General features: G+C 49.5%; 1 protein-coding gene across 2 annotated transcripts in view; it reads right to left on the bottom strand.

Annotated features, from left to right (window-relative positions):
* Positions 1-6548: 6548 nt before the first annotated feature.
* The window catches only part of LSAMP (limbic system associated membrane protein), a gene marked incomplete at its 5' end in the record, with an annotated part of 299786 nt that continues 280827 nt past the window's right edge, over positions 6549-25507 (bottom strand). Inside the window, 2 exons of one of the 2 annotated variants that reach the window (XM_080613825.1) lie at positions 6549-7647; positions 21736-21771. In XM_080613825.1, the coding sequence (XP_080469951.1) occupies positions 7550-7647; positions 21736-21771 (134 nt within the window). In that variant the 3' untranslated portion in view covers positions 6549-7549. The remainder of the gene's footprint in view (positions 7648-21735; positions 21772-25507) is intronic. The other variant, XM_080613826.1, reaches the window with a different exon arrangement.

Below are 25507 nucleotides of genomic sequence, written 5' to 3'. Positions count from 1 at the left end.
CTCTCTCCCTTGCCCTAGCTGCCCTTGTTCCAAGCCTCACGTGCTCTACATTCCCCTGTCTTCCCTTTCTTTCAACATAAAACCTCTCCAGTACTGTGTCCTGCTTTGTTTTCTTGGCCAGCATTTCCTGCCTCCTTCCCCACTTGCCTCTTCCTCCATCACCACCATCGTGCTCTGTCTTTCGGTGCTCTTCCCCCATGTGCTCCTCAGCCTCAGACAACCCCTTTCATATTCCTCCTTGCTCTTCCTTTCAGGGACCTGCAACCCTGATCTTGACCTGTACTTGCACACACTCAGAATTACGCTACTTAATTAAAAACAAGTGGTTAATTGCAAGAGCTAAAGGCTTCAGGGCTGGGCATTGCAGTTTCACCCATGCCATCGGCCTCTGCATCCCTCCTCTCCCAATTCATACCTATGTACAGCCAGCCTGCTCCATTCACCCTCAGGGACCAGCCTGCTGAGGGTGACCCAGACCCAAACCCTTTGCCCCTGCCCTGCTTGCAGCCCTGCATCACGTTGTCCCCCCAAGGCAGGTGAGGGAAGGGGCAGCCTGGCCCGTGTCCCAGAGGCAGGCTGGGAAGTCATCACTAGGCACGAGCAGAGAGGAGATAAGGCAGGGGGTGTAAGGAAGGGAAGAGAAATGAAGAAACAGGACGTCCTTTTCACGTTTATTTAATTTTTGTATTTTTTTGTTCTTTTTTTAAGATCACAGAAGAGCAGAGCATTCATACATGTAAAGAAACAGAAACGAGAGAACAGAAGTGAAATACATTGAGAAAAGAACAAAATAAAAAGCGTCTTTATTTCTTTGATTTTTCCCATCGCTGGGGTTTGTTCCTCCATTTGCCGGGTTGGTTTTGTTTCTCTGATTGGTTCTTTTACACACACACTTGCACTTGCTTCCAGTTTTCGTCCACAAAAAAACAAACCAATGGCAAAAAAAAAAAAAAAAGGGCCGTTTTCTCGTTTCGTTAAAGAGAAGTTCAGCTCATGTCTACAGTGCTGGGGAAAAATATATATAAAGATATAGATATATATATATATTTATATGTATATAACACTGTTAATGAGGAGAGTTCTAACCACCCCACCGTGTAGCAAGAAGAAGGGACTGGCCTTCGTTCTCAAGGTCTAGAGAATGAAACTTGGCTCCAGCTGGGAAAGTTGAATGACTCTGGGAGGCGATGGTGGCACCAAGGAGGCAGGTTCCTGCTCTTTGCCCCCTCCTCCCTTTCCTGGCACACACCTGTGCTCCCTCAGGAGGTCCCCATGTAGCTGTGTGGGCAGGCAGAGCCATGGGAGCAAGTGGAGGAGCATGTGTCTGGCTGTGCGTGTGTGATGGAGGGCTAGGGATGGAGAGCGCCTGTATGGTATCCATGAGGACTCCCGTAGCATGGGTGCAGTAGAGGGTGTGCGTGTGTGCCTGTGCGTAGCTGAAATGGGGAGCAAGCATCATAAGTTTGGAAGACAGCCCCACCTGGGAGGTTCTCTCCTCACTGTTTGGCTCCTCGGTGGTCTTGGTCCTCATCTCCATCCTGTATGTTATGTACAGAAACATCCACACATCTATTCCCAGGGCATGGCTGGAGACACCTCAGTCTCACACTGCACTGCTCACCCAGGCTCCTCACAGCGTGATGTGCACATCCCAGGGGGCCAGGAGATGAGTGCCTGATGCATCAGGAGCACAGGCAGGGAAGGGAGGTCCTGCCCTCTCTGGGAATGGCCCTTCTTGGATGGGATCTCTGCCCCAAGGACTGATGCTGTGCATGCAGTCCTGCCACCCATGCTGTGCTCATATCCTCCTGTCCTGCACTGCCCCTTCTTCCTCCACTGCCTGGGCACTCCTACAAGGCTTACAAGCTGTGTTAGCTGTGGCACCATCTAACCTGAGCCTGCAACAAGTGAATGACCCTTTGCTTGCCATCTGTCTGGGCTAACTAGAGCTGCTCCTCTTCCTCAAGCCCTGCCTTGGCTGGTCTCCTCACACACGTCACCCCAAGCCACAGAGATACAGAGGACCATACCAACATACCCTCACCAACTTGACTTCTGCTTTCCTGTTATGGTGAGAGAATCAACAAGCAAACACCACATCCTGCCCCACTGGGAGCCAACAAGACAGCAAAATTCAGGAAGGCTGTAGGAGCTGCCTGAACATCATTCTATCAAGTTACAGGAAGGAAAAGAGAAAAGGGTTCTAATGGTGTGACACAGCTCTTAGTCAGCAGGAGTCATGCTGCTAAAAAAGGTCTTCTGGGCATCCCATTGGAAAATGAAACCACCCTAGGACTAGCATTGAGAGGCCATGGTCTCCTTGCTGGTGAACGTGGGAGTTCTGTGCATGGATGATGGACAGCACTTATTCCTACCCTTTTCCACTTGCATCTTGGAAATTACCATCCAGTTTCTCCATCACTTCCCTGCCTGAGGTTCTGTTCTTCCCATGGGATGGTTTGCTCCCAGCATCCATAACTCAATTAAGTTTTGTCTGCTAGAGTCAGAGAAGCAATAAGATTGTGCAGAGAGAGACTGAGAGAGAGGACTGGTCACCCCGAGCATCTCCTCTGGAGGACTGTCTTGGTCGGCCATCCTTGGTGTCAGTTGCTACATCACATCAAGCACCATGATGATTTGGTCTGCAGGTCAGTGTGCTTGGAGGAGAGGAAGCAGAGGTGTGAGAGGGGTTGGGGGGAGAAGAGCTGTTTCCCTGCGCCTCTAGGTTCCCTCATCCAGGAAGGGAGAAGTGGTAAAGCACTGCACAAAGATTGAGCTGAAACATCTCCTGGTGGCAGGGCTGCAAAGGACTCTCAAGTAGCTCCTCCGACTTCCCAGGTCCTCTTCCCCAATGCTTTTGACTCATGAGGACTTGCTTGCTGCTGCTCCCTCATATTCCTTCCAAATGTGCAGCTCCCACTCAGCTGGAGACCATGTGGCTATTGATGGCGACTTTATCCATGCTATGAGCTTGCACTTTCACAATGTGATTGCTCAGCGAGGTGGCCTGAGGGCATGGTCTAGATGCACCTGGAGCTAAGAAGAGCTGGTGGGGCTTGGATATACTTTGACCAAAAGTGGGGCAAGCAGGAGTACACGATCTGCCCAAGCGGTGAACAGTCAGTGGTGTGAGAAAGGTGCGCGGACAAAGACTTTAACTCTCGACACGATGCATGTCACCAATGAAATCTTCATGAATGGCACATTAACATGCATTTGGCGCTAGCATGGGGCGACACAACTTCACTGGTGAAGAAAGCAGGAAGGGAGGAGGAGGGGAGTGCATCACTGAGCAACATACCCACAAGCTGCGGAGCTGAAAGCAAGCAGAAATAAACACAACTGCCAAGATAGATAAAGGTGCCGGCTGGAGCGTCCCACGTCGCCCTTCCCAGCCATTCCGAGACAGGCGTCTGCTTCGATTTCCATCTGACCAGACACATGCTCCAAGCAACATGCTACAGTCATGCATGGAGTTCATGTGGCTCGGGGTGGCTGCGTTTCCCCTGTCCAGCTCCTTTCAGAAGGACTCGCCTTCACCCCTCCTCTCGGCCATCTGAAAAGGGTTAGAAATCTGCTAGCAAGTGTGGGGCCATATATTAAATCTAAGTCTTTGTTCCTCTGCTTGGACATTACCAGACATCTCATGTAACTCTTGTAATATTTACAAACCAGTAGAAGAAATACAATTATTATTTTTTTTTCCATTTTGTTCATTTCTTTTTATAACACTAAATGTTAAATCTCCATCAATCAAACACAATTACACTTACAAGCTCAAGGAACTGGTGTCCCATTCCAAACCCCCATCTCCCTCAGTCCCTAACCAGCTGGGAGGCAGCAGGAAGCAAGAGCCAGCTTTTGGGGAGGGGAGGGGGAATATAGATAGCAACATGAATGCAGAATAGAGGTGAGGAAGAGAAACAGCTTCAGAGAAAAGGGACTGAGACATGAGAAGAACCTTTGCAACATCTCCATCAAAGAAAGAGGATGGGGAAAAGTGTCTGACCTTGCCTGTGTTTCCTTATGTTCTTCTGGGCACTCCTCTGGATAGATGCTTTGAGCGATCCCTGCTTGTGTTCAGGAGGAGCAGCGGGATGCTCACAGCATCCCATGATGCAGGATTAGCTTCTCGGAGCGAATCAAGCTCCATCCTACCCACGACTCCCCCAGCCCTGTTATAGGAACAGACATCTCCAGGAGGGAGGCTCCCAGCACTGCTGCAGATAACAGGCACACTTGTATTGGTGGCTGTTCTCAGACAGGTCTGCAAGTAACTGGCTTTAACTCTGTTTCACAGTGATGTGGCCAGGTCCTGCAGGCAAGACCAGATCCCACCACTGGGGCTGTAGCTGTTTCCTCTAGCTTATAAGCAGATGGCTTCAACAAAACGGGTGTCCTGTTTTCAGCAATACATTTCCCTTTAACCATAAGCATCTTTGATGTCTAAAACAATATCCCCCCACAATTTCTTCAGGACACAAAAGAGGTGAGGCAATGAGGTGCCAGAACCTGTGACCACTGACACCCCAAAGGGCTCTGATGTGTATGAACCCACTGCCTAGGAGGGATGCCACAGCGACAAAACCACATGCAGAGGACAACACGCAGGACAGACCCTACCATAGCAACCAGGCTGACAACAAAGGGAAGCCTCAACCTAAAGAATATGGTGGAAGCCAGGATCAGCTCATGGCTGTACCAGGGGGATATGAGGCCCTGTTGCAGCAAGAAATCTGGAGTTGGTACTAAGACACTGAATACCGTGACCCTTTTGAGAAACAGGCACAGGGACTGGAGCCTGAAGGATACAGGGCAATTTCTTCCTGGTCTGCAGCATGCCAGTCTCCAAAGGAGATGCACAAGTCCCATCAATGACAGCCCTATCTCACAAGGGGGGAGCTGTCCCTGGATACGTTGGGTTTTCATATTTCAAGCACCAGCTGTCCAGCTCTCCCCTCTTGCACCAAGGCACAAACACCCCCAGGTACGGCTCTGGGGCCTGGAGGAGTGGTGGGGACACAATTTACCACCATCAACCCACAGCAGATCTGCCATCACCCAAACTTCAGTGTCTTATGTCAATCTTTAATGTTTCCTCTCCCATTCTGGCTGCCTGTGAGCAGCTCTTGACTGCCTGCTTAACTGTGTGCCTGCTGCAGCCCAAAACAGCTGAGCTCAGCAGAAAGGAGGCAGTGCTGCAGTGCAAGGTGTTGGAACAGGCTCACAGGCAGCAATTCCCACTTTCCTTCCTGGTAGGTAGGAAAACACCTGGTGGGCATCCCCTCCCGCAAACCCAGAGCCTTCAGGAGCATGCGAGAAACAAGTTTGATGGTGCTTGGAAGCTCAGTAGTGCCAAGCAGTGTAAAACACTAGTGAGATGGTCACTGGGTTTGTATGAGCTAACTCAAGTTTCAATCTGCGCATCCTTCCCCCCAAAACCAAGTGGCTGCCCGATAAACCTTGTGTTTTATCGTCTTTGCTGCTGTGGATGCTGGAGCTCATGGCTGGCCTGGAAACACAGGAGTCTTGCACACATGCACTGGAGTGTATGGGTACTGGCTTCTCCTCTCCCACTGCTTGCTCTGGCTCCTGCAGCCAGGAGCCACCACCCAGCACCTTAACCCTGTTTCTCACAGCCTGTTCTCTCCCTCTCCTTCTCCTCGCTGAGAAGCCACTGGAGCATCTGATTCTGTTATGGGAAAGGTGATGACAAGAGACAGACCTCCCAGAAAGATCAGCACCCTTCAGAGGAGAAAGACCAAGGGGAATTGTGCTGCCTACCTCTTTGCTGCACCACTTCAACCTCCTTCTTTATAAGCCCAGGACGTGGGACCTGACATTTGTTTTTCTTCTTACATTCATGGGTCCTGGACATTTTCTGAGCCCATTTGTTTCAGATGTGAAATCTGCGAAGTGAGTAGTGGTGTACAACACACACACACACACACGCGCACACACTCACTCACCCTTACATAGCATATGTTCCCTTTTATAACAGGAGGACAGTAAGAACAACAACAAAAGAAAGGGTATCGGCTCTATTTCTGCATGACTACCAAAATGGTTAGGAATGACCAAATTGTGGTTCTCACGCTGAGGCATTATTCCTATGCACACACTACACCTAAGGAATGGCTGCTCCGAGGTCTCATTGCTCCTACCCCCCTAACCTAGCTTCCCCTTCCCAGGAGGGTTGGGTGGCTGCATTCTGGACTCTGTTGTGCTGCAGGCCAGTCCTGGTTTCTTCTGCTTATGTGGACAAATGCACAAGTGTGCGCATCCCAAGCGCATGTGCAAGCACTCGTGTAGTTGCTGTGCTGGCACTTGAAGGCTGAGAGTCAGGCAGGTTGCAGGTGGGAGAGAAAACAAGGCTAAGCAAGGGTGCAGACTGACTCTTGCAAGCAAAGTGGCCAGGAGTCAAAAAGCCAGTGAGGATGCTGGAGAGGGCACAACATGGGAACCTGTGCTGAAGCTGCCCCTCTCTCCTCACCCTTCTTCTCTGCCCTTCTCTCAGCATCTTGTCTCACACTCACAAGGCAGGACATTATCTACAGCAGGATGAGCATATGTACACGTGGACTGTTCCTTTTGCATGCTTGGAGAGAGCAAGAGAAAGAGAGAAAGAGGGAAAAGAGGGAGCGAGAGGCACACGTACACGCATGCACGCACGCACGCAGGCAGGCATACAAGGGAGAAAGAGAAAGACACTTGGTTGAATTGAGGCAGGGGGAGAGGAAGAGGGTTAAAATAAAAGGAAAAGCATGTTTTCAGTGGAGTTGACACGGCTTTAGTTCAGGCCAGCGAGCGCGATGGTGCATGAAGGAGGGGACAGGAAAGAAGGTGTTTAGCAAGGGCTGGGTGCACAGGAGCGCAGGGTGAAGCCAGGAGAGGAAGGGGTTTTTCACAGGACACCAGTGTGCAGAGAGCTGCAGGTGATTTGCTCTGGTTTGTGGCTTTTTTTTTTTTGTATCTTTTTCTTATTTTTCTTTGTTTTCAAAAGTATGAACTGGCCGAGCATCAGCCTACAAAAATGACCCAGGGCATCCAAAAAGTGAAGTGGCTATAGACAGAGAAGCATAGGCCTCTTTCTGCAAAAGAAAGAAAAAGGAAGGAAGGTAAGGGAGTATGGAAAAGAGGGAGGAGGAGAGAAAAGAACAGGGATCTTCTGGTTGACTGGCTTTGTGGGTGTCGTTGGATTGTTTTACATTGCAGCATCCTCTGGCGGCACGATCCTTGCTGGCGCTCTGCTCTCTGCCTTGCTTTGTGTTGTCTCCTAGATGGTTGGTGTCTTGACAGCCGGCTTGTCAGGTTTCGGGTTAAATGTTGCTGAGTCGTCTTTGCTGTGATTTTGCCTCTCCCCCCTCTTCGCTCCTGAACACACAAAAGTTGTGAAAGAAACAGTCCTCTCTCTCCCCCCCACCCTTTTTCTCTCTCCCCTCTTCGCTCTGTCTCCTGTTTTGTTTTGTGTGTTGTTGTTGTTGTCATGTTGTTGTTGTTGTTTTGTTTTTTTAATTATTATTATTATTATTTTTAATACTGATTTGTATTAACATTTGCTGAGTAGGCAGAGCAGGGACGCTGCCAGCAGCCACAGTGGGACGGCCAGACTCATGGAGCCGTTGTCTACTCTCCCTGTGCCGGGTCCTGCAGGGTGCGAGAAGGGAGAGAAAAGAAGACAAGATTACACGTGGGGCTGGGTGAGATGGGGTAACACAGGACCATGGCGCTTTGCTCCTGTGGCTGGGAACGGGCTGCAGGGCACAGCCACCTTCCTCTTAGGTAAGCCTCCATCCAGCCCACCCGCAGGCTCTTGCAGCCACCTCCTCAGCATCCTCAGTTTTATGCTCCGACTCTCCCTAAGCAGCACCCAGGCTGGAGAAACAGGGCCTGGAGCAAGCAGGAAGGCTCAACCCTGGCTGTTCACCAGCATCCATTTAGGAACCACTGTCTTGTGCATGCAGCGACATGGCTCACACCTTCACATATCACATCCCCAGCCACCAGCCCCGCATCCCCCTGCTCCGCCACCTTCCCATCGTGATGCCAGGGCTCGTTGTCATTCTGCGCAGTGGCCAGTGCCTATCTGCAGCCAGACACGGGCTCTGCAGGGGCTGATTCATCACAGCGCACCCATCAATAAAACATGGGCCCGAGCAGCGGCCGCCAACCCTCCCAAGGGCTGCACCGTAGTTATCTGCCTCTCCATCAGGGTGGAGGAAAGCTTTGCTTTTGTGTGTGTGGCCCCTCATACGTGGTGAGGGTGCAGGGTGTGCCAAGGTGGGTGGTTTTTCCTAAGGACGGGAATCACATACACTGGGGTCTGTCAGAGGGGGCTGGGAGGAGCGCTCTGCCGCAGCAACAAATAACACAGCCTCGCTCCAGGAATATTAAGTGCTAACACTCCTGACATCTTCTCATTCATCCTCCCATTTATGGGTTCCCTTTTCTGCATGGCTTTAAAGGCAGCGATGCTGTTTGAAATTCACCCTGCGATACCAAGCCTCGGCAGCCTTCTCTTTATAACAGGGCTGGGAGGTGTACATGGCCGTGGTTTTGTAAATAGGTGCTCATTATGTGTATGCGTATACATAGGTGTATGCAGATATGTACATTTATATGTATTTGTATAGGTACAGATGCATGCACATATGTATTTATATGTGTTTGTATATGTATATGCTTATATACGTGTGCGTGCACATGTATGCATAAACATACTTCTATATGTGTATCTATATGTGTATGTATATACATATATACGTATGCACATGCAGTGTTTTACACAAAAGGATGCAGGAAGATGCTGAAGCGTGGAGATGGAGATATTTGGACTCATCCAGCTGTGGAAGAAAGCAGACATGCTTACACCAAGAAAAGCTACTCCTAACGGTAGGGGGGAGCCAAAATGAAGAGGTCCTGTTCTGGAGGGCCCCTTGGGATGGAAATGCACTTTCTCCCTCTCAGAACCTGCAGAGTTTACCAGGCAGAGAGCCACTCTCTGCTGGGTGCAGCACGGGTGCTTTGTGCCTTGCTCAGCAGCACAGTCGCTATTAAACTCTAGCTGGTGACTAAAAGGCAGCAAATCCAAGCAGGGTGTCCCCAGAGCCCCTGAAAATCTGTAGCGCTTTTATTTGTGTGATTTCTTCCTAATGTAGCCCATCACCTATTAGATCAACTGTTTGTGCCCCCATTCTATTCTGTCATTATTAAGTATGTGCTGAACTGTGTGGAAAATTGATATTCCATCTACGGCTTCCTTTCTCAATCCCTGCTCGTCTTCTGTGGCCTGTCACACGCATCCTACAGCACTGTTTTTTCACTCCTTGTTTGGGTGACAGGTACTTATTTCCCCCTCTGAGCTCAGGAACTCAGCTACTGCAGTTACCTGACCTGTGTTTCAGAGGAAGCATCTTTCATGGTCAAGTAATTGAGGGGAGGCTGTTTGGGACCATTTGCATCCCACGTTGGCAGTGAAGTCCCAAAATATGACTCCTCTGTCCCAGAAAATAATCTGGATTCAGCCATCGCATTTTTACTGTTTGGCTGAAATACAACTTGTCTATCACACACATGTATGTAACGTACATATATGGCAACCATCCCACCCCTTGCCACTTTTCTTGGATGCACATGCAATCATAGCAAAGACACATGTACCTATGGAGGCAGGCGATGCACACCTAGCACAGCAGAGGAAGGGGGTGTTTGGCCTTGGTTGGGCATGGCTTGGGGGTCTGCATGCTTGGTGAGGGATAGAGATACGGTATGGTGTGGGATGGGATGGGATGAGATGGGATGGTAAAGAGATGAGCATCTGCAATACCTAGGTATAAGAGAGGGCACGGTGTGATGAAGGGCCTGGGGCCCACTGTGGTTCAAAGCTGGTGCAGCCCTGCACATAACTCTGGGGACTGCATGTAATCCCTGCTTCTTATAGCAGAGCCAGTTAACGTATGTGCCATGTGTGCTGTGGTTACTGTCATGCATGCTCTAAAAATGTGGGAAGGTTATAGTTCAATCACAACATAAAATCCTGTATACTTTGAGAATTAATTCTCGAGTGGTTTGGGGGAAACCTGATTGCTGAAACCTGAAAAAAAAAAAAAAAAAAAAAAAAAAAGAAAAAAGAGTGAAAATGTTCAAAGAAAACGAAATATTCAACAAAAGGATGGAGCACCTCTCATATGAAGCCAGGTTGAGAGAGCTGGGCTTGTTCAGACTGGAGAAGAGAAGGCTCTGGGGAGACCTTAGAGCAGCTCCAGTGCCTAAAGGGGGCTGAAGAGGGGCTTTTTACAAGGGCATGTAGGGACAGGACAAGAAGGGATGGTTTTAAACTGACAGAGGGGAGACTGAGATAAGGTATTGGGAATAAATTCTTCCCTGTGAGGGTGCTGAGGCGCTGGCACAGGGTGCCCAGAGAAGCTGTGGCTGCCCCATCCCTGGCAGTGTTCAAGGCCAGGTTGGATGGGGCTTGGAGAAAGCTGCTCTAGTGGAAGGTGTCCCTGCCCGTGGCCGGGGGCTGGAACTGGATGAGCTTCAAGGTCCTTTCCAGCCCAAACCGCTCTGTGATTCTATGACCTGTCAGTGCGATTTCACGCAGCAAGTACCATCACTTTTGAACTCTTATCACTTCCAGCCTCCTTCCCCGGCCCCACCTCGCCATTGCCACGCTGCGACAGCCCCATGCCGGCGTGACGGCTTCTGTGCGCGTGTCGCCTGCGTGCCTGCGCGCTCACTGCGCTCGTTCACATGCGCGCGTGGACCCGGGGCACGCGCGCCCACCACTGCCCACCACGCCACGGCGGCGCGCGCGCACGCGCGCACCCGCAAGCACGGGACCGCCGTCCCCACCGCCCCGTCCCGCCGCTCCCGGTGCGCGGCGCCGCGGTCTCCACCGCCCCCTGGCGGCCGCCGCCGCCCTGCCGCAGGCAGCGCTCACCCCCCGGGAGACAACCCCCCGGTGCGACACGGGTGTCCCCCAGCACGCTCCGGCACCCCCGCGATGGCCTCCACCCAGAGAGGAGACCCCTTCAGCGCCGCCTGCTTCCATAACCCAGGGCCCGTGCCCTGGGAATGGGCTCTGCACGCTGGTGTCCCCGGCTAAAACATCCCCCCGCGGAGTGCGTGAGCACACGGCACCTTTAAGGGTGCTTCTTGCGCTGCAGCCAGGGAAGGAAGTTTGGTTTATGACAGTAATGAGTTAATAGGGATATCTGGCAGCTTTTCACTATGGGGCCCTAGACCCCACAAGTCGCATCACATGAATCAAATCAAGAAGGAGCAGGCTGAAAGTTGGCAAGGGGGAAAACAACTGCACTTCTCTTCCTCACACCAAATACAGACGCATTTAAATGTCCGGTGTGGATGCAGGTGGAGCTCTGCCATGGTGCCCAACTGTGCTGCAACAGCCTCACGGGACACTGCGCCCATGTTTCCGAGAGTTTGTCCGTGCCACGCATCCTTCCCGGGTGAACTGAGCTGGTTCCTGGCACCCTTCGCTGAGATTGAGAGCTCCCTCAGGGCTGAGGGGGCCATGTGGAGGGTGAACCCTTCCTTCCACGCAGCATGAAGCAGAGGAGCTGCTGCATGGGCTCACGTGGAGCGTGATGCTGTGAGAGCTTCACCAGCTTCATGTGCTACTGCCAAGGCTGCCTGACCTTTCCTATTGTAAGTCCCCGTGGCACTTCACAGGCATCAACAGGGCAGGTGGAACAGTCCCATTCTGGGTGTTTGCCTTGGGCTGGTCTGATGTGTTTGGCAGTAAAAGAGCTGCAGCCAAAATACTTCTGCTGTGTCAGAGCAAGGCTTGAGGAGGGGGAAAATGTTTGTTTCAATTGTAAACTAAAAAGCAAGCCAGTGACTGCCCCTCAGAACACTTTTGCTGATGCTTTGGCTCAGCGCCTTGCAACGGTGCAGAGATCTTTCGGTCTTTCAGAAGAGGAAATAGCTGCACAGGGCTATCTGCCTTCAACACCCTTTGGGGAGGGAGTCCTCACAGACTTCACAAGTCTTGAATGACTTCCCTGGGACCACCTCTGGGTTAGTACTTTGGCCCCTCACAGATTTTAGGCCCCTCCATACAACTGGCACAGCACTGCTGGACTTGTTTCACTACAGAGGACGTAGACTTATAGAATGGTTTGGGTTAGAAGGGACCTTAAAGCTCGTTCAGTTCCAACCCCTGGCCACAGGCAGGGACGCTTCCCTCTAGACCAGGTTGCTCCAAGCCACATCTAACCTGGCCTTGAACAGTCTTTGCTGTGCAGCCTCCTCTGCTGACTACAGCAGAGCCAGGCTAAGGGAACTGCTCAGTGTGGGAACTTTTAAGGTCCCTTCCAACCCAAACCATTCTGTGATTCTACGTAAGCATTCAGGTAGGACAGGTAATGGGAACAGGTCCTGGGAGAAGGGGAGCTGAAGAGAGGAAATTAAACCCTGATCAGGCATAGGGAAGCAGGGATGGTGGGAGAAAAGCAGGTACATGGGAATGAGGGTGCTTATGGGAAAAGGGAGTTAGGAATTGCTAGGAATTCAAAGGCAAGGAGTCAGTCCCAGCCCGGGCCAGACCTGCAAAGAGAAGTAGGGCTTCTTACGGAGCTGTTTCAGCACCATGTGGTGCCAGATGAACCTCAAATGCCAACAGACAACAGAGGGCAGGAGCACAGTGTGAAGGGGTGCTGCGAGCTCTGCAGCATGCGGGCGAGCCACACTCACCCCCGGGTGCCCTGTGTAAAGCTCCCTGGCTGGCACTCCTCGGTGCTGCGGGGCAGGGCAGCGATGGGGATGTGCGGCCCCCCTCGGCCCTGCCGGGCCCCGAACCCGCGGCCACACCGCCGCTTCCCCGCGAGGTGGCAGCCGAAGGCCGAGGAAAGCGAAACCTCCCGGCGCTACCGGGCCCGCTGGATGGGGAGGGAACAGGCACCGTGTGTGCCCCCGGCTGGGGTCACAGATGGGACTGAGGCCCCCGGGAGGCAGGGGACGGGTTGGGGAAGCTTGGTTGTGATCACAGAATCCCAGACTGGTTTGTGTTGGAAGGGACCTTAAAGCTCATCCAGTTCCAATCCCCTGCCACGGGCAGGGGCAGCTTCCACTAGAGCAGGTTGGTCCAAGCCCTGTCCAGCCTGGCCTTGAACACTGCCAGGGATGGGGCAGCCACAGCTTCTCTGGGCAGCCTGTGCCAGCGCCTCAGCACTCCACAGTAAAGGATTTTTCTCCTAATACCCAATCTAAATCTCCCTTCTTTCAGTTTAAAGCCATTCCCTTTGTCTTAACATTGCCTGCCCTTCTAAGTCCCTCTCCAGACTTATTATATTCCCCTTTAGATACTGGAAGGCTGCTGCAAGGTCTCCCCAGAGCCTTCACTTCTCCAGGCTGAAAAAGCCCAGCTCTCTCAGCCTGTCTTCATAGGAGACGTGCTCCAGCCCCCAATCGTAGAATCACAGAATAGTTAGGGTTGGAAAGGACCTTAAGATCATCTAGTTCCAACACCTCACTAAACCATGTCACCCAAGACTCCATCCAACCTGGACTTGAACACCACCAGGGATGAAGCATTCACAGCTTCCTTGGGCAACCCATTCCAGTGCCTCACCACCCTCACAATAAAGAACTTCCTCCTTATATCTAACCTGAACTTCCCCTGTTTCAGTTTTAACCAGTTACCCCTTGTCCTATCGCTACAGCTCCTGATGAAGAGTCCCTCTCCAGCATCCTTGTAGGCCCCTTTCAGATATTGGAAGTCTGCTCTGCATGGCCTCCTCTGGACTCACTCTAACAGTGATGGGAAGGAAGGAGTGATGGCAAACCAAGCAAACTGGCCTGATAGTTTTCCAGGTGCCTTCCACCCTGGGTGGCTCTGGACTCCACGCTGTTGACAGGCTGACTCTACTTACATACAGTAAGGGTTGGAGTCCTGCTTCTTGAGCAAAAAAGAGGCCAAAAAGTGAGGGAGGAATAACAAAAAAAGCCCCCAGACCTCTAAAGGAAAAACTGCAAGGGGAAGGGGATGTGCACCATACGGGCATCTCCCTGCTGTCTCACTCCCTGGGGCCTGGAGGGGTCTTAGGTTTTACACTTGCCAGCTCCTCCGCAGGAAGTATTTTTTCTAGCCTGTTGACTCTCTTGCCAGGGCTTCAGAAGATGAAATCTTTATTATCATGAAGGCTTAAAAGGGAGGAATACTGTTAATTCCATTTTCAAGGTCATACTTTGAAAGTTATTAATTTCTGTCTTCCAGGGCTTTGCACTCTACTCTGAGGCTTTAGGGATTACCAGCTTCTACTTACTTGGGTTCATTTGGGGCTTTACTCTTACTACTTTCCTGTTCTTCCCCCCCTCCCCTTTGAGGAGAAGTCATGATTTTTCACTCGCTGTTCTTAATGTTGAAACTCTTCTGTTCATTACCTGCTCGTATCCCGTTCTTACTACAGCCCTGCTCCTGTAATTAAAGCTGAGCTGTGACTGCAGTGGCAATAGGTTGGCTTTTCCAGAGGTGGAAGCACCACTGTGTAAACTAGGGAGGATGCCCTCCAGCAACTCTCCAACAAGATTAAGGAAATGTCTCTGGTGTCTATCAATCTTAGCACATGGTTTAATGTATTTCAGCATTTGCTCATGCTCTTTTTTTTTAGCGCTGAACAGTTCTTCCCCATGTTTTGGAGCTCATTCAAGGTGTACTAAGTGTACTCATCCATCATACCTCATGTCTCAGTGAAGATTCATTCTGTAACACAGCTCACCCGTCCTTCCCTATGGTTTAAAGAATATCCCTCAAATCGTATTCCTTAGTGTCTTTCTGAGAAGGTCATGGTGTTCAAGAGCTGGCTGCTTACACCACTTATCCCAGACACTACTTCTAATCTAGAACTGAACTGTTATCCTGGCTAGTGAGGCTGGTGGTGGCTAGAAGACCATCTATGTTTCAAGGTTAAACAGATCTTTCATCACCATATCTGTCCTGTAGATGTCAAAACGTGTTTTAAAACACTTGGTCAACTACCGATAAAAAATCAGTCACTTGAAACTGCTTTGTCTTCAAACCATTCACTGAAGACTCTCAATATACAAGTAAAACCACCAAGAAAACACATAGCACAAACTTTTCCAGGGGCCATCACAGGGAAGATCTGAACTTTTCCTGCTTTTCACTTTCCTAGGGTAGAGCAATCCCTCCCCTGCTCACATCTCCAGCACATGCAGAGCACAGCAGATCAAAGGTGATGTCAGCACATAGTGTGGTGTCTCAATAGGGAACAAACAACACAGCCCCCCTCACTCAGAGCACACACAGCCCCAGGAAGCAGGTTTGCTAATTGGAAGCTCTGGAACCTCTTGAAAAATTAATGTTTCCATCAGCTTTCTGCCTGTGTGTTTACCGACTTCATCCCTACCATGGTTTTCCACAGGCTTTGCTGGGTATTTGGCATGGGAAAGATGTAAATGGCTGTGGACAGCAATGAAGAGGGAGGGGACACACCAAGGGGTGACTGGAAACAAGACTGGAGCAGAGGAAGAGCTAAACTTCTGAACAACACATGTATCATGGCTATAAACAAGCCTGTGTGCTTCTCTCAGCGTTCAGTGAATTAGAGGTGTCATGAGGCTCAAGCTGGGCCCACGTACTGATGTGTATCTCTAAAGCATGTGGTCTAGGTAAACACTACTTTGTGTTCGTATCACAGTACAGATGTGTGTAGGTATATGCAATTCCCAGTCACCTTACAGTGCAAGCATGGCTTTAATGCCCGGTCCAGGCATGGCAAAAGCCAGAGCAGAAAGCCATAGTGGCTTCCCACAGTCCATTTCTCAGATTAGTAATTAAAAAGGGAAAAGATAATAAAGCTTACACAGGCACCTGGGCTGGATGAGTTTGGGGGGTACATAAGGTGATGTGGCTCAGGAGTGTACTCGTGGATCGGTGTGCATGTAACACCTACCATACAGGCTGCCCGACTGGACCTCACCGAAGCCATGCTGGTTATGGCACATCCTTCTCCATGGCCTGACCCCTTGCTCCTGTCCATGTATCCATGCTCCAGATTGCAGAGGGACATGCAGGCGATGGTGGGGAAGGGCCAAGCGCGTTTGTCCTTTGCTCACCAGGCCTTTCCCTTTTACAGGGGAGCTCTGCTGACAGGCCTGCTTGCCCACAGGAGGGAAGGCGTGCCAGGAGCACTCTGCTTTTCCTGCAAGCCTGATTTCTTTGGAATGGTTGGGTTTTATTCCTGTGCATCCTCTCCCTCCCCAGTCCCGCACCTCCCTTCTCCCGGTTGTTTTTGTTTTTTGGAGAGAGCGCTTAGACAGCTGTATTAATCATGCAAGCCCAGTCATGTGTAATGTGCTTTATCAACAGCAGAGCAGACACTGAATGGCAACCGGTTCACAAGTGGGCCCGGTGCAGTGCCTGAGCTGGGAAGATAAACCTGCTGTTTCCCAAACCAACTTACCGTCATGGGTTAGTGGATGGAGAGACTGTTCACTTGGGACAATAACCAGAGGGGAGGCCAAGTTGTTAGGCACATTCTTGAGTAGTTTACACTGGAAATGGAAGGGGAAGGAGGAGGAGGAAGGTGGGAATAACTCTTTGGTTATTGTATCTCAGGGGTTGGTTGGAGCAATTTTTGTATGTGTGTAAGGATTAGATCAAGACAACAGTGGCTATTCTCCATCCTCCTCCTTGCTGCCCTCCACACTTCGGATCCAGTCAGCCCTGGCAGCTGAACACACAAAGGGAGAAGAATGAGAGTAAGAGACCAAGGATTTAGGTACACCTGCTGTGCAGTGGGTAGAAGTTGCCTTCATCGTCTCTAAAAAGGAAGGTTTAGTTGATGGCTTCAGAAACTCATCTGACACAGAGATGGTATCAGGCTAGGAGTGTCCCCTGGGCTGGGCATATCTGGCTCAGGAGGGTTATAGCCTGCCCAAGCTCTGCTCTGCAGGGTAATCTGTCCATGCTCCAATGCTGACACTATCAGCATCGCTACCGGACAACTGATTTTCCACGGCGATTGCTCTTCCATGGGTTTGTTTCTAATCTCTGCAGTGCAGTCGTGTGTTTCCTCTGCCACTGGTCTTACCCAGCCTCCACTCCCCCACCTCACTGCTGTGCCCTCACCTCTGTTCTGCACGCATACAAAGTGACTGAAGAGACCTTGGAATGCATTCCCTGTCCCAGTGCAAGGGCCCAGCTCAGAGGAATGTCTTTCTGGGACACCCAGCCTCAGTTCTGACCCTCTGCTGCTGCTCTTCCTCACCCGCTGAAATCTCCACAGCATTGTTACTGGAGAGGGTTATGCAAATCTATGCAACCCAGGGCTCATTTTTGAATAAATCAATCTAAATTAAAATTAATGAACAAAAAGTACAGAAGCAGATCAAGCAGTAAAGCCATTCTCTCTCTTTCCCCCTGTGTCTCTCCTTTTTTAAGAAAGATGGTTTCTTTTATTTACATTTGGGTTTTTTTTTGGGGGGGAAGAATGGATTTTAATTTTTTTAAAGCAATCTCAGCAAACAGAATCTGTTGCTATTCAGAAAACCCCACCGAGCAACGTTAGTAGCTGCAGTAACAAACAGTTCTTGCCGTTTCTCTTTTCACGCTGTTTCCAGCTGCATCCTTACTACCCCTTTTGGAAAACACTATCATCACCTCTGGCCTCAATTTTATTCACTTTGAACCACATGGTCAAAATAAGATACACCACCCCCCCTCGCCTGTTACCTATGAAATAGCAAGAAACAATATGACGTTGGCTGCCTGCCTTCACCCTGTCTTGTCTTTCCTGCTCCCTTGGCCTGAACCCCCACTGTCTTCGACCCAATGCAGTCCGAGCTCTCAGTGCCTGCAGACCTGGCAGGGACCGACACTGACCCAAGCAGCAAGAGAAGCTTGGCCTGCCTGAGCATCCACGCTGCTCTTCACCACCCCCTTCACTCACCAAATGGAGAATGAGCTCTTTGCAGAACCTGGCTTGATATCACAGGTGGAAAGCAAGGAGAACTGTGAGTTGTGCGTCCCATTCACAGCCATGGGGGTTATCAGATGCTGCTGCTCAGGGCTCAGCCAGCTTTTGAGGAAGAGAGGTGTGCTCCAAGAAGTCAGACACATAGCTAACTGTGCCCCCTGAATGCCTGAGAATTTATGGACATACTAAACTTGCGCATGGCTCCAAACATGCCCTCCTGCACTTGGTCCCTATGGCCATTATTCTTCTTTGCTAGTAGTTTTTATGTTAGGATCACAATAGGACAACATTGGCTATTTTGGCCTCTTTATGTTGCAGTTTCCTTGGCTCTGCCAACTAGTTTGTTTCACAGGCTGCTAAGACTTGGGTTTTCACCCCTTCTTGGAGCCCATTTGAGAAAGCTCCCTCTGGCCTCAGTGGAGTCCAGAGATGGACAGGTTCTTTAGCTGGCCATTAACTAAAGAACCTATTGGTTCTTTAACTGGCCACACTCTACTGCAAGGGCTGGTTTCTATGGACTATTCCCACACCCCTGCCCAGTCAGCAAGCCTCAAACCATAAAACGTTAATCCTTTATAGCCTGTTCTCTCTGATGTATCCCCCCCATGCTTCTCTCCTTAGCTTCAAAGTGTTCATCTTTTTGCCAAAGAGACATGGGGGCTGCCTGCTCAGCAGAACTGGCAGGGCCATGCACTAGAGAAAGGGGAGCAGAGATGGGTGGAAGGTGACCACTGCAACAGATGAGCTCTCTTCTCCAACAGCTCAGACTTCCATAGGAAGGGAAGAGGACTGAGAAGGTATTAGAAAGAAAGATGCTCTCTGTTTCCCACTCTGGTCATCAGACCCAAATGAACATCTCTTTTCTCCCTTCTGCCAGCTCCCACCCACCCGGTGAAGGCATTAGTGACAGGACAGGCTACGTAGGCTACAGCTAAATGGAGACTAGCTACAATCTACAGCCATACAGGGTCATTCTCCAATCAGTGCACGTTTTGGCAGCAAGACAGGCCTGCTCATTCTCCTTTTCCCTCCCCCTTTGCTAATTACTCTCATGCTATTGCTATAAATCTTTTGCCACCCTGTTGGTGATCCCAAAGGCTGGCTTCATGCCCTGCGGCAGGTCTGGATGTGCTGGGAAACACATCATCCCCCTTTGCAGAGCTCTCAGGGCATTCAAGCTAAGCACACTAAGAAAGCCCTCATCACGAAACTCCTGCGAGGAAGACTTATGGGTTTTGAAGCCCATGGGTCTGGCTAAGCCATTCTGGTGCGGACACTAGGTGCTAATCATGGAGAAGGGAGTCTATGTTCAAAGGGCTGAGTTCAAGCGACAACGAAGGACAGAGATGGAGCTAGTGCCATAATTGTGACAGACCTCTCTGAGGTTCAGCAGTGATCCCACTGGCCCTGTCATTGACAAGTATGGTGTGGAATGAGCAAATTTTCCTTTTCCAGAAGAAAAAAACCCTTCTGAAAAGCCACCTGATGATGCAGTAAGGCCCCCTTTGTGAGGGCTAGGTCTTGTGTCATTCCATTATAACATGATGTTACAATGCAGACAGGGAGATGTGATGATGTGGCATCATCCCAGAAGACATTTCAGGGCATTTTGAGTGCCCGGCTGCAAAATCAAGGGGGCTGGAAAATGTACCAAGGACAATTCAGTTGAGAGCTGAATCAGCTGGGCTCCACCAGCCTTTTAGGAAATTGCCTCATCAAATTCAAGCCCCATGTGTTTAGTTGAATGGGCTGCTTCTGAGTCTCCAGCCTGCCTGAAAGCAAGGTGTTTCCACAGCAGCTAGCTAATGATAGCAATGCTTAGCTTGATTACAGTGCTCTTCATCCTAGAACACCTTCGTTTTAAATCAATGCTCAAAACCCCACAGGGCAGGGAGGTGTTAACCAAGGCTTAAGAGAAATGGAAATTGAGAGAGAAAGAGGGTGGAGGGTGTGATTCTGGTCACTGAGGGGAGGCTTATTTGAGAGCTGAGGACTGCATCTCATAGGGAGAACAAGGTCTAACAGGAAAACTTTGTGCCTGAAGTTTCTTTGAAGGTGGACAGCAAAGTAAAAGCAAATGTTGAGGTAAGCACCAGTGTCTGGCAGTTTGATTAGGAGGGGTATTTGGCACGGAAATCCTGCCCTTGCTCACTTGCAGTCTTTGCTTTATCATTTAGCTTAATGGGCTACTAATTCTAACGCAGATGTAAAGAGGGCTGGCTATGAAAAAAGTGAACACTGCCTGCCTGGGGAATTTAAGGATGTATAATAAAAATAATCATAAAAAAAGGGGAGTCCTGGGTTTTCCATCAGACAAGCGTATTTGCCATTGAAAATTCTGCTTAAAACGGAACACCCCAAATTGAAAAACTCCTCAAACCCTTACATCCCAAACAGCCTCAGCAACTTTAATTTGGTATCCAAGCACAAGTTTCATTTACAAAACGCATGATAATGGTGTTTAATTGGATTTATTTTTCCACACTATGGTCCCAATGGCCTACTTTACTCCCTTTCTCAGCTCCATGAATGTTATTTACAAATCACTCTCTGGGATTTAATTTTAATGGTAGCTTGATTTCTCCCTTCTCTCCCCCCTCCTTTTTTTTTGTAGGTACTTTCCTTTAATTGTATTTGTGGATTTGCCTTTTAAATAGGCAATTGTGACTACAGCATGAGCCTGAATAAGTTGCCAAGAGCAGAGCTTGATTTGCAAAAGGCGGAGTAGTTAAATGGAACTGGTGCAACACCCAGCATTTATTGTTCTTTTCATGGGAGTACCTGCAGGTGTTTTACTCGGGCAGGTGCTCTCTTGCAAAACAAAGTGGGTTCTAATAACACTCTACTTCAAAGCTCTGCACAGCCATTAACTGTTTAGGCCTCTGAACATCCCATGAGTTGAGTGCATCTTCATCATGTAGCAGTAAAGCAAAGATACTACAGGGCTCTAGGCCAAGGTTTTTTAAGTGAATACAGGGACTGACTGCCCTGTTGTTGGTTTAGTGTCAAACATTGCTTTCAGACACTGGAGCCTGCTTTCTGGAAGTGCCCACTCTCTGTGCTTTTGCAGAACCTCAATGTTGCGTCCAGGCATCTCAAGTCATGCTGCATGGACCAGAGGCATGCTTGGGCAGCACGGAGATGGGAAAAATACTCAGACCCCGTTTTGCCTTCTTGCCTTGAAATAAAGCGGACACCAACACCTCACCCTTGTATCTCTTTCCATGTTTTCTGCCTCAAATACAGCACGATGTGACTGGCAGGCTTGGGGGGGGTGTGACAGGGGAACAGGGAAACAACGTGCTTCACTGTGAGCAGGTTGCACATCTGAAGTGAGAAAACCTCCTGGCAGTGATTTAATTTTTACCTTCTCATTTGTCTCTTCCACTGTCCCTGCAAAAATTTAGGTCTGCTTATGCTGTTGATCCAAACACGTGAGCGAAGACAGCTTAGAACAGGAATATATACTTGGAGTAGGTCTGTGGACAAACTGAGCCTCACTGAAGACTGTCCAGACCTGGTGAGGACACAATGTCATGGCTCAAAGCTTGACTAAAGGTTGTTGCTCTTTAGTTGATTGGTTTTTGAAGAGGAAAGGGGGAAGGATGAGGAAAGTGAGCAGAAGAGACCAAATGACATGTAGACAAGAAGGGAAAGCTCTTATTTCCCTGCATTTCTGACCTGTTTTGCCCATTCTTAGCTCTGAGCATTTGTCAGGATGATGGAGAATGACCCGGCTAACAAGCTACTTCAACATAAAACATATACTGACCTGGAAAAGGATTGGGGAGTGTGGGTAAAACTCGCTCTAAGGGGGGAAAAAAAACCAATAAGCAACATGCAGGAGAAAAGGACAAGCCACTTTTCGCACCAAGCAAGCAGCAGATACAAACCTGATGGAGTTGTCCATCCCCAAATTAGATGAACTAGGTTTTATATACAAAGCATTTTGCTAGCAATGCACCTAATACACATCTACATCCCCTGGGACTGAGAGTCAAAGAGAAGTCATTTGAAAAACTAAACAAACAATATCCACACAGCAAGAGGGATTAAGCACCTGCAGTGAAGGTAATTGGAGCTGATGGGCCATATCTCCCCTCTGACTTTCAAGACCACTCATGTCATCACACTACAGCTCCTCTTAGCTACACCTCTGGCTGGAAGCTAGTCTTGGCACAGAGGTGACTTGTGGAAGTCCTCCATGGGTAGGTGCTGCCTCTCTAGAACGTTCTCCACAATGGATTTCTTGCCCCTAAGGATCTGGTCATGGGGACAATCACCCTGGTGAATCCTCAAGGGCACCCTGCTTCTTTTGAGCTGTTTTCTTGTGAGAGGAGCACAGGTTTTGCAAACTCATCAACCTCGAGTTGCACGCAGCCTGTTGTTTTGTTTATAGGGTTTTTGCAGTGTGTCCTTGTTACACATCACAGCAGGACTTTGTTATACATCGCTGCTGGCTTCAGGCTTTGCTTCTTCCAAACAAGGATCTCAGAGGAATTGCACAGACACTGATGGAAACTGGTGTCAGAGACCTCAGTCTGAGGCTAACGGTAGTGTTAATTCGGTTTTACAGGTTGTGCAGTTGGTGCACAGAGCAAGGAAGCAATTTGCCCAGGGTCAATGCTGAACTGTTGGCAGAGCCTGGTGCAGAACCAAGACTGACTCTGATCACTGGGTCTCCTTTCATTACTCTCAGAGCTTGCTGGATGCCTCGTACTGACTGAGACAAGTTCCTAGTCATAGACTCATCAGTAGGTAGACGTTTAGCTGTAGACATATACCACTATGCAGCAGCTGATAGGCCTGGGGCATGGAGTTGTCTGCTGGCTTACCTGTAAGGACTGTGTTAAGATGACTGCTGATGGACATAGGGCTTGGCAGGATACAATGGCAGTTGGATCCAGGCCCAGCTATTTAGAGGCCAATGCTCTTTATGCAGCATCCTTGGTGCAAAGATCTCATTTCTGACTCGCTGGAGCCCATGGGGATATAGGAGGTCAGGCCCACCCCTGTGACACTGGCACATCTCTTGCCCTCTGGCCTCATGGTGGTAATGGAGCTGTTTGAATCCACAGCAGGCACTAGAGGAGATTGTCTCTTGCCTAGGAAATACACAGCTAGCCTGGATCTCTGTGTTTATGTAGCAACAGGGGACTATTGTTCTGTGAAAGCAGGCTGTTGTGCTGACATGACTTCCTTGTTATTTAGTTTGTTTAAATAACTCAACTCCCCTTTACCTTCTTCCCGCGCAGCAGGCTGCAGACTGCACAGCATAAGCAGTTAAAGCAAAGCACTATGGCCTCATTATCATGCTGCTTTCTATTCAAGGACTCTGCTTCTGTTCCTTTCACCTGCTGCGCCTTGCCTTTATTGCTCCACCTTGGCTCATTAGCTGTGTCTCAGCCTTGCCCTGTCTGGCTGTCACCCCAACCACTTGCTCCCTTCTCCTGGGTCTCCCCATTACTGACAGCACTGGGAAAACATGGGGGTTGCACTAAGAGCCACTAAGAGAGGTTTTGGACACAGTGATGCTCCAAACCTCAGCAGCAACCACCATAAGCAAATGCTCAGGTGCCATGAAGCATGGGCAGAGAGTTAGGAGAAGGGATGTAAGTGTGTGCTGCGTGTGCCAGGGCACTAAAAGACGATGACAAGTTAGAGGCAAGTGCCAACTCTTCTTGGGAACATGCCTCTTGCTGCAATCAGAGCTGCGGGACTGTAATGATAACTCTACCTGAAGCCTCTCAAGGAGGAAAGGGTGGCATCCCATCTGCTGTTGCTTCTAATTGGCATGGGCCTTGCCAACTGCTGCTTCACCTCTGTGTTTCCTTACTCCCTGAAGGGTGCAGAGGATGCAAGCTGCAGAGGATGCGGCAGGGGACCTGATGAGGTGGCACTCTCCTATAATTGAGACAACTCAGCCAGCAGAACTGCATGAGGATGTGTGGCACTGCCCTGTTGTCTTCTGTTTTATCCTCTGGGATAGGCTAGCTCTGCGGGAGGCAGGAGTCAACTCATTTGGAAAAGCTTTCATGTCTTTTCTCTGCCTTGCTAGTATGCACCAGGTGCTTCTATGATGCTTCTATGCCTCCTATGGACCTCTGTGTGTGTGCTTGTACATCACACGGGTGTGTATGCACGTATACATACTTACTCACCCATAAACCTATGTATTTATATGCTTGTACAGCAGATGTGTATCTGGTACATAGATACACATATTTACACTTCTTTGTAGCATGGGTTAAGATACAAATTGTGACTTATAGTCATAATGCTTTTCATAGCACTCTGTCAGCTGTGCGCAACGAAAAGAAGCACGTTCCCTCCCTCCTAAACACACTTAGGAACAAAACCCTTTCCCTTCAATTGTGGCACTACTTTTCACCTTTGTTGCTCTGCAATGGCAGCCCTGGCTTGGCCTTTCTGTCAGATAATTTTCACAGAGATCTGTTTTACTGCCCCTTTCCTAGGGCTCACCATATGTTGTGCTCTTGCAAAGCTGAATCAACCTATTCACTAATGCTGCAAAACATGGGCTTGCCTTCCAACTCCTCATACCCACAGACGTGTGACACGGCTTCCCCTCTTGCATGGGTTCTGGCGCTTGTTGAGCCTGGCCATGAACTAATTCAGCTCATTACAGCACAGGAAACTGCTTGGTGGCATTTTGGGCAGTGTTTTAGCAGGTTGAACTGGCTCAGTGTGATGTCCATTGACTACCAGAACAAGGGAAGCAACAAAAGCACCTGGCAGAGAGGAGGGTGCACAAAAAGAGTGAGGAGGAAGGGATGGCAGCAAGCTACTAGATCACTTGTATCACCATAGTGTACCTTAGCACCCTCTCTGCAAACATATTCCATATTGCTGTTGGAGATGGGTTCCTGGGTAAGACAGACGTTTGGTATGGCCATTTTTATGTTGTTGTAAACTCCAGGAGTGAGGGGTATAAATCTCTCAACCTACAGCAGGCAATCCTGCTGCTACATCCTTTAAAGAAGATCACTAGCTATCTATTCATACAGCTCAAGGGAGCTGCTGTTGTATTTTAATGCATTTCCTATCTATGGCATTGACATCCAAAGCACTCAGTCTCTCCCAGAGTTTTTCAGTGCTGGCTGAGATTTCCTGGAACAGTAGTTGCCCATTTTCCTCTATTGCTAAACTGTTCTTTTACATCATTCTGCTACCTCCCCTTCTGTCCTCCACCTCAGGCAAAGCTGCCAGTGCCTCCCTATTAACTCTCTGGCTGTTCCTTTACTCCTGGGTGACATTCTTTTCTGTGCCTCAATAGGACACTGAGGAACCATCACTGTATCTGCCTTCTTAGTGGGATGTTGCCCTATGGTGAGCTTGCTCTCTATTTGAAAAAGAAACAAAATCTCTGGTTCTAAGGATGAAAAACACGCCCAGGTATTTCAGTGCCTGCTGTACCTTGCAAACACTTGGCACTGCTTTATTTTTCTCCCTGGCTGTGTAGCTGGGGATGTGTATTACCTGTTATTTTAGATACTGCGTGAGCACTACAGCATCTTTTCCAT

Source organism: Psittacula echo (assembly GCF_963264785.1).
Source record: "Psittacula echo genome assembly, chromosome: 3".
Lineage (NCBI taxonomy): Eukaryota > Metazoa > Chordata > Aves > Psittaciformes > Psittacidae > Psittacula > Psittacula echo.
The sequence above is the reverse complement of the archived record's forward strand: the minus strand, read 5'-3'. Positions and strand labels throughout refer to the sequence as shown.